Raw genomic sequence first — 8,978 nt, 5'->3', positions numbered from 1 at the left:
AACAGGCTAATTAGCTGGCCACTAACAGAAGAGTCAATTCTTTCCCACAGCAACACCAAGAGAAAAAAAAAAAGGTTTTTTCTGTGTTGGTATTACGTGGGTTACATCCTCCCTAAACGTTTCTATATTTTAAAGTGCAAAGCAGGGGGAAACTATTTCATAAGAAATGTAGTGGTGTTGCTCTCAGAAAGCTGCAACAGGAACCAGGAAAAATATCACCGTTCTTGGCAAGATAAATTTCAGGTTTCTGCTTCACGAGGCATCCCCCGCACTGCTAAACAAAGCGGGGAGGGACGGCTGATTGATTGAACAAAATGCTCGACTTAAAAAGCACTAGTCCACCTTCACATGATGTTCTGTGTATGGAAATGGTTAAGTCCCCCACTGAATAAATCAAAAGTTCAAGGCTGCAACATACCACAATGTATTCCCTCTTTACATATGACAAGAACCAGAGAAAGCCTGAAATCCCAAGCATCCTGAGCGGGGTCTCCGCTGGCGCTCACAGGTTACGTGATCAGGGTCAGAGCCGTGGACCTTAACTGCAACATTCATTTCCTGAACAGGGCAAGCTCTTTTACCCGTAAAGCTAATAAGAACTTCCTCGCATGGCAAGCTCAGACTGACAGAGCTACTTGTCAGTGACCACGCAGTAGGAGAACGCTGGTTTCTATTAACATGTTATGATGCCAGGTGCCACTAATAAGGTCCATCAGCAAGAAACAAGAGCCTGCTAAGTTGTCTTTCAAACTCTGGAAATAATCACTGTCAGAGTTCGGGAGATTTTTGTTGGTGTTGTTTGGCTTTGAGATCGTAGCAGAGTTTAGCGGCACATCAGCTGTCGTATCCTTAAAACAAAATTTTGAAAATACAGAAAAGGGAGGGGGAGGGGGAGGGGGGGCAAAACAAAACAAACACAGTTACTGTATCAGACTACCAAAATGAACGCTAATAACATCTCGCAAAGCACTTGGGATCTGATTTATCACATTTATTGCTTTAATGGTATACTGCATCTGTTTCTCACTGTGACACGTTGAACAGTGCCAATGTGCCTAATGGCATTAATATTACAATACTCAGCTAATCCACTCAAAGACAAATGGAGGTGAGGTTGGCAAAGGAACGGCCAAATGCAGTTACACTTTCCTAAACGGCTACTTAAGATATGCTACAATATAAGGTTTCAACTCCATGAAAGCTATAGATCAACAAGCTAAATGGGAAGATAGTTGCCAGGCATAATAAATGGTATGTACACCCTTAACCAAAGTTGCTTTATGGAAGGAGAGGAAATAAAAGGAAGAAACGGGATTATTAATTTGTACAGTTGTAGCTCTGGATCACATTGTGCTCAGAGTTGCACATACCAAATGGAAAGGTGGTCCTCGCCACAGTGAGTTTACAATCAAACCCAGTCCGTTATTAAATACACCGAGACAAGTCTGGAAAAGCAGTCACGCAGCAAGCAAAAACTCAGCTCTGGGGCTGACTTCTTAATACTTGCAAAAATGCTCAGCTCCTTTGAAAGCTACATTAATGACTCTTTCTTCCAGAGGACTCACCACAAAACTCAGCATTTCCGCTGGAAAACCAGTGCCCCAAAATGTACATCATCTTCACCAAATGGGGCACAGACCTATCCAAAAACTAAGGCAGGCATTGTAGATAGATACCACCTCTACCATCTCACAAGAAGTCAGGAGGGACATGGGATCCCAAGCACTAATTGGAGACATGTCACACTGGAGAGATGGGGGTCGTCTGCCCGGCCACATCCCCACCTTTTCCTCATGCGGACTTTGGTATTAAAAAGATATCATCGATGAAAGTGGCTTCCAGGGGCACCAAAATAAGCTACTTTCTTCTACCAGGAAGAGTGACATTCATCTCAACCATTAAATAGTCAATACGACTGTAGATGACCCCATTGCCATGCTCTCATCTCTCCACTGAAGTCATTTGGAACTTCTCTGTGCCTCAGTTTCCCACACCCAAAAGGCGAGGGGGATGCTAGGATTTCCCCATCAAAGTGCCAGGTATTATTTAGGCCATTCTTCAGCAAACATGAGGGAGAAAGAAAAAAATCTCAAGGCCTCCCGGCTCCCAGCCCTAGGCTTAATCCACCAGCCACATGGTTTTCGGGTGGTAGCTCAAGCGTGAAATCTTCTAGGTCTTTCAAAATTCAGACATGGATTTTTCTTCCCTCCTCAGATGGGACTTCCCCACTTGTTCTTACTTTCCATGGGCACCCAGAAAATGAGATGTCTGTGGTCTATTTTCAAGGTATTAAAAGGAAGCCCAGCATTCGGAATAGCCCATCTGGCTTCTCTCCTCCCTAGCCTCACGAGGACGTAGTTATAACACGCTGGTGTTCACAGCGCTCCTTCACACAAAGAGCTCCACAACACCACAACGTGCATAAAATACTACAATAACTTAAAGTAATCGTTAAGATTCCCGGTGACCATCAGGGTCTTGTTTTGTTGGGTAACAATCAAATAAGCCCCATCCCTCCGACCCCCTGTACCTGAGCAGTCCTATCGAACTGACAGGTTAAGCACGTGCCTAAATGTTTGCAAAATGGGAAACGGGGGGAAGGAAAAAAAGCATGCAAGAACAAGACACAAAGGTGGGAAGGGAATACTTCTCAAATAATCAAGTTGATAGATCCAAGCTACACCTGTATTGCCCCACTGTTTAAAGAAATCTAATTTTAAATATAAAAAAATCAAGCCGCTAAGAAGGACAAGTTTTAAATGGTTTGGTTTTGTGATGAAAAATTTTAAAAGGAGTTCATTTTAGCAGTTTAGGATAATAGCGTTTTCAAAATTCATGAGTGTTTTCTCCCCAGTCCAAATAAAAAAAAAAAAAAAAAAAAAAATGTTGAACTCTAGCTTTTTTCCCCCTGCAATTAGAAGCTACAATCAATACCAACATTAGATTAAGTTTGAACTTTACTGAACCTAGAAGGAAATCTTTTATAAAAAAAAGAATAAAGAGCCACAACTCAATACACACTCAATTAGTCAAAATCATAAGATCAGTGAAGAAGAAAAAAAAAAAAAAAAAAAAACGATCGTAAAGCAGCCTATAAGTTCTCAAGCCTGGTAGTTCAGCCGGGACTCCAAACCAGGACCCGAGTAAACAGAGAGGCCTGTACTCATGCAGCTCCCAAAAGGTCAAAATGAGTTGGTTTTGAGACAACCATATTATGAAATATCTTACGATGACTACACCAGGAGACCACGGATGGCCGTTGTGACTCAGTCATTAAGCGGGGTCTCAGATCTCCATTCAACCCCCCCACACCCTTGATCTGACCTTGAGCAAGTTGCTCCTTCTGTGCCTTGTTTCTTGTAGTAAAAAATAAATAATAATAATTTAAAAAAAAAAAAAAAAAAAATCAAGCTCGCAACACTTACTTTTTTCTTTATCTGTCTGGGCGACTCAGTTGTGAACCCTTCCAAGTCGGGGCTGCTTTTTACTGTGCGTTTGTCCAGGACCCATCACAGTGGGGGCATGATCTGGGGAAGGCTTTTAAGCGTTTTTCTCATATAAATTTAAAAAATTTAAAATCAGCCAGGGTGAGTTTTGCTTTGCACCCACGTTATTCTCTTTAAACTGTGTTACAAACCTCAAAATCCTACTAGTTCCCATCAGCAGCAGACTAGCAACATCTCGACAGCAATCCTGACCATACTATTTGGTGATGAGGCCATCCAGAGCCTGCAAAACCAAAAGGAAAGTAATTCTCCCCAAACGGACATTGTCATCCCCAAGCGCAGCTGCTCCTGCCACACGCAGCGAGGTGCTTTCTTGACCACCTAAAAGACCTCAGTTCCGATTCACAAACGCAGCAGGGGCAGACGGAAATACTTGCTAACCAAAACCGATGCAAACGACCCCTTCATGCTCAAGGTGAGGCCCTGTCCAAAATAGAGCTGGGAGGAAAGACACCCCACCAAAGAGGAGGTGGGAGGGAACAGAAGAAGCCACTGACATTTATTTAGAGCTCCTGCTCGAGCTAAAAATGAACCTGCATTTGACATCTCGGTGTTCACATCAAGTTTAGAAAACAAAACCAAAACACATGCGAGTGCTGGAAGCAGGGAGCAAACCGCTACAGTGCAGCTGCTTCAGCACCACCAAGCCCTACTCCTCATGAGACATCTCTTGCTCCCACTGAGCAGTCGATAGCAAGCATCCCATTGACTTCAAGGAAAAGGAGCAGCAACTCTTGGAAGCTCTGCCAGCAACTTTGGTGGACCTCTGCCCTTCAGTGAGATGACTTCCTCAGACCAAGTCTGCTCTGAAGCTGATCCCAACTCACTGGGAGAGCTGCCATTAGCACAAGGAGAGTTGCTAGCCCTAGAAAAACCAGAAGCTGCTATCTTCTTCCAGTCCAGTAAGTGAGGGGGTGTTTTAGGGATTGACCCTTCTAAGCCTGCTCTGAGCACAGCGAGATGAGCTCAGTGGTAAGAAACCTCAGCCCTGCACAAATAAACTTCCAGTCTTGCCAGCACTGGTTAATCCGTTTCCAGCGACAGATGACAGGTGGCAAAATTCTCACTGGGGATGCCATGCGATAGCTTCCTAAATAACCCCTCCGCAAAATACCAAGATTTCCCATTTCTTTGGCAGCAAAGATTATAGCAAGGTCGCATGGCAACATGTCTACACACCTGATGCACTGGTTTAGAAGTATGGGTTCAAGTTCTTTAGTGAAGTGTGCCCAAGCTGGCTGAAGATTGCGTATATGCATTTATCTTGCACCGATAAATGAACCAATGCAGCTAGCAGGTATCAACAAAGTTGAAATCAAATTAAGAACCTCCGCACGAGCTTTGGTATCTGTTTAACTCAGTTGGCTTAAAAACGACATTGTTTAAGTTGTTCAACTTGGAGCTTAGGCTAGACCTGAGACCTCATTATTGTACATAACATACTGGAGTGCACTGCAAATATAAATAATTTAAAAATAAAGGCTGCAACCCTAGCAACTGCTGTCTAAATGGAATAAAGCCCATCTCACCATGCAGAAAGCTGGTTCAAAATATGTGCCCTCTTATTCATAACATGCAGTCACTCACAAAGGGCCTCCTAATCATCTCTGTGAATTCGGGTGGGTTTAACTTTCCGCTGAGCCCTGGCTCAGACGGAAGGCTATTGATCAGCAATGGGAACTCTAGAACAGGCTCTGCATTAAAGTTCCCAATTTAATCCCTGCCAAGTTGTCCTCTTGCAGAGTTTCTAAAATAGTTCCTGTGGTGTGGGCAGGAGCATCAATTGTTAGTCTTTGTGTTTCAGGAGGGAGAAGAGGCAGCGTCTGAGCGCACGGCAGACAGCCACGTTAAAATTCTCCCTGCGCCTTCATCTCAGCTCCCGGTCAATGGTGTCCAGCCTGCATCATTTTATAGCAAGCAAACAATGCCAGACCCTCAGCTGATGCAAGTCAGCAACGCTTGAGCTCCTGCTTACACCCGCTGAGGATCTGGTCCGAGGTACTTATTTTTTGATTTTTATGTAAGAGAACAGAAGTACAATTCCCATCGATTCTCCAGGAAGTTCTGCTTGTGTCCTCTCAGTACCCGGGCCAGTACTCCCACCTATTTGCTTAAATGCCGCGTGTATTACAGCACACGCTCGCATATTAAAATCCCAAGCCACACTAAGACGTTATGTTAGTGTCTCGCAAGCCCGCACAAGGATGCAAACCCCGGAGTCAAGGCTGCCGGTCTGCACTTAAAATGTAACAGGTTGAATAGAGGATTGTTGTTCGGAGGCCCCGCGTGAGCTGCGGATAAATCCTGCCTCATTTACCGAGGGCAAGCTCTAAACGCAACAACAACAAGAGGCAGGGGCAGAGCGGCTCTCCTGCCCTATCGGCAAGGCAACAATATATGCACAGGCAGAGCCTCGTGTGGATATCATGTACGTTAGAACTAATTAAACTTGTTGGTTCATTAAAATACTGAAAGATGTTCGGTTTGAATATTCCAGAGAAGCTCCCAGATTTCCTGCGCTCTTCATTTGAATTCCAGGAACAGGAGCCCAAACCGGCCTTCTCCCTCTGATGTCCTACGGGGCGAGCTCCTTGAACCCATTTTCATGCCCACCCCCCATGAACAGTGTGGCCACCGCGTCCCTGTTCCCGAGCGTGCCGTGCTCTCCCTGGAGTACAGGAGGCATAAAGGCTTGCATTCGCAGCGTAACCTGAGGCCAGCTGGTCTGTGATTACTGCTCCCAAATTCAGCTGGGGTCCCCGTTCTTACTGCTCCCGGCAGGCGAAGCCCTGACCCCGCAGATGGATGCTCACAATCGGACCTCTTTACCGCCCCAGCAGGCCCCACTTAAGTGAGCACAGCAAGCTCCAGCGTTTCTCAGGGCAGATGAATGCACCTGACTGGGCCCCGGCTGGCTCCGGAGAAGCCCCCGGACCACGCTCACGAGACCCATCTCAAGCAAAGGTGAAACTTTAACCTCCTTCAAAATGGACCTGAACCTAAGAGCAACTCCACTGAGTTCAGCACACGTCCTCTGACCTTACTCCCGAGGGGCTGAACTCAGAGCTGGGCTCTGTGGCATTCGGTCCAGAACCCAGAGATTAAACATTGCCCAAGAGGTTGCTCCCGGGGAGAGGAGCAGCACCGCCAGACTGGCCTGGAGTCAGAGCACAGATCCAGGAGGCACAGCAAGAAACATCCCAAAGCCAACTAAGCAAGATGCAAAAAGCCACAGAGGTCTCACCCAAAAACAACAGTGTGCGCACACACTCCAATCTGCAGTCAGATGCCCAGGCTAAGTCCCTAGGACAGCAAGCAGACAGACCGCTGAGTGTCTGATCACGCATCTGCCTAAAGCAGCAGGCGCTAGAAGTGGGAAGGAGATAGATACCTGGGGCAAATTCGGATTTGGCACGAGACAGCACTAGCCACGCTCCCAGGCAGCATCAGCCTGGGAAGCTGGTGGGGAGCCTGGACCAACTCTCAGCAAATGAGCAACATCACAATCCTTTGTCAGGCCATTCCCTGCCTAACACGCGGTCCACTGCCAAATCGTTGCCTGCTGCAAACATACGGTGCAGCGGAGAGGGCCAGCAAAACGCCTGGGCAGCACACGCGGTCCCATGTTTGACGACCGTAGCGGGGAACAACACGACACACGGCCTTGGCACCAGCCCTCTCCGCACAAGGGCGAATCGCATCCACAGGGGATCTGTCTTCCATGACACAGGCCGCAACTCTCCAGCACAAAATCCACTCACAAACACAAAACCACCCCCCTCCCCCCAAAAAGCCCTGTGGATTGTGCAACAGAAACCAGGGGGGAAAAAGGGAGAAAACTGCCAGTCGTGGCAGGACGCGAGGAGAGACCCGACGCCACGTCGAGGAGGATGCAGCGGGAAGACTCACCTGTGTTGCTCAACCGTCTCGTTGTCCGGCAGCTCTGCCCCGCACACGCTGCACTGCTCCCCGACGGCTCGGCTCTCAGTTTTCATGCCGGCGGCCAGCTCGCCGAGCTTGCTGAACAGTTCCCTCTGGATAAAGCCTTGGGGCAGAAGGCCCCCGTAAGCACTGAAGTCCATGGACACGGCGAGAGCCGGCTGCACGTGCAGGGCAGAAGTCATGGAGGGCGACACGCCGAGCACAGAGTCAGTTTTGTGATTTGGTAGCACAGAATAGACGCTCAGGGGCTTCTCGCTCTGAGAAACCGACTGCTCCCCTCCGAGCGGCGCTCCCTGGCCCGCCTCGGGGGGCTGCTCCGCGTTCTCGTCGCGGACATAGTGCAGTTCGCGGGCACTTGTGATAACACTGCTACGGGTCGGGGTCCCGGGCCCGTCCTTGCTCTTGTCGTCGGGCTTGTCCCCGCCAGAAGTGCTGGACTCTGCCGTCCGGGGGCTTTCGTGGCTGGAGGCTTCCTCGATTTGCATCGCTTCTGTTTTCACTTCGGAGAGGCTGGGGTGGCGGCCGCCGACGGAGCGCAAGTCCTCGGAGGGGTTGTGCTGCAAAGCCCCTTGCAGCAGCGACTGTCCGATGGTCATCAGGCTGTCCACGGCCGCCTTGGTGGGGCTCATGGCGGAGAGCCCGAAGGATGTGGAGACGGACGGGCTCTGCTCCACCATCACCCCCGTCAAGCTGTGGCCGGCCAGGCTGGCGTAGCCGCTCTCTTCGCTGGAATGCTTGGAGATGAACAGGTTCTTGACGTACCTGGATTTCCGATCCTCCTCCTCCTCGGCGCCGCCGTCCGCCATGCTGACTTCTGCGTCGTTGTCGTCGGAGGCCTGGATGGTCTCCAGGATCTTCAGACACTGCTCCTCCAGGTACTCGATCTCGAGGATCTCCGCCGCGTACAGCAGGTCGTCCAGGTCCTCCACTTTGGCCTGGAGGGTGGCCGTGTAGGCATACTCCAGGATCTGCTGGAAAGTCTTTGGCGAAAGGAAGTCCAGGGTGTAATGCTGGCTGTTGCGGTGGAAGAGGATCTCGAACATCTTGCTGGTGCAAGCCAGCACGGTGCGGTGGGCGTGGAACTCCTGGTTGTCCACCATGATGACCACGTCGCACAGGGTCCCCGCCAGCCGCATCTGGTTGGCTTTGTGCAGCAGCCCCGTGGGGTGGCTGGGGTTCTGCAGCTGGATCGTGCCCATCTTAGTGAGATCCATGGTGCTCCGGAGAATCAGTCATGAGGGTGTCTTTCCCCTGGGGAGCGGGGCAGGGGCAGAGGCAGAGAGAGAGAGGAGCCCGTTAGGATGCGGCGGCTCCAAGTTTGGCTGCCGCCGGCGCGGGGAAGTTGCGGGCGGGCGCCGAGCTCAGCGCCGGAGCGGCGGCGGGCGCGGGCAGTTCGCAGTGCCCGCTCTCATCCTCCCCGGCGCCGCTGTGCTGGCGGGCCAGCAAATCACTGACGCTGCTGCACCCGCGTCAGGGCCGCTCCCCCCCGACGAAGCCTCGGCCCGGCTCCATCTTGACTGCTGGCGCCGG

General features: G+C 49.8%; 1 protein-coding gene across 1 annotated transcript in view; it reads right to left on the bottom strand.

Annotated features, from left to right (window-relative positions):
* ZBTB16 (zinc finger and BTB domain containing 16) overlaps nt 1–8,972 on the bottom strand; it is a 160,134-nt gene extending 151,162 nt beyond the window's left edge. Inside the window, exon 1 of the mRNA XM_019556532.1 lies at nt 7,416–8,972. Coding sequence (XP_019412077.1) covers nt 7,416–8,662 — 1,247 coding nt within the window. The 5' untranslated portion in view covers nt 8,663–8,972. The remainder of the gene's footprint in view (nt 1–7,415) is intronic.
* Nucleotides 8,973–8,978: the final 6 nt, after the last annotated feature.

This window comes from Crocodylus porosus, unplaced genomic scaffold (genome assembly GCF_001723895.1).
Source record: "Crocodylus porosus isolate Cpor-Errol unplaced genomic scaffold, CroPor_comp1, whole genome shotgun sequence".
Classification (NCBI taxonomy): Eukaryota; Metazoa; Chordata; order Crocodylia; family Crocodylidae; genus Crocodylus; species Crocodylus porosus.
The sequence above is the reverse complement of the archived record's forward strand: the minus strand, read 5'-3'. Positions and strand labels throughout refer to the sequence as shown.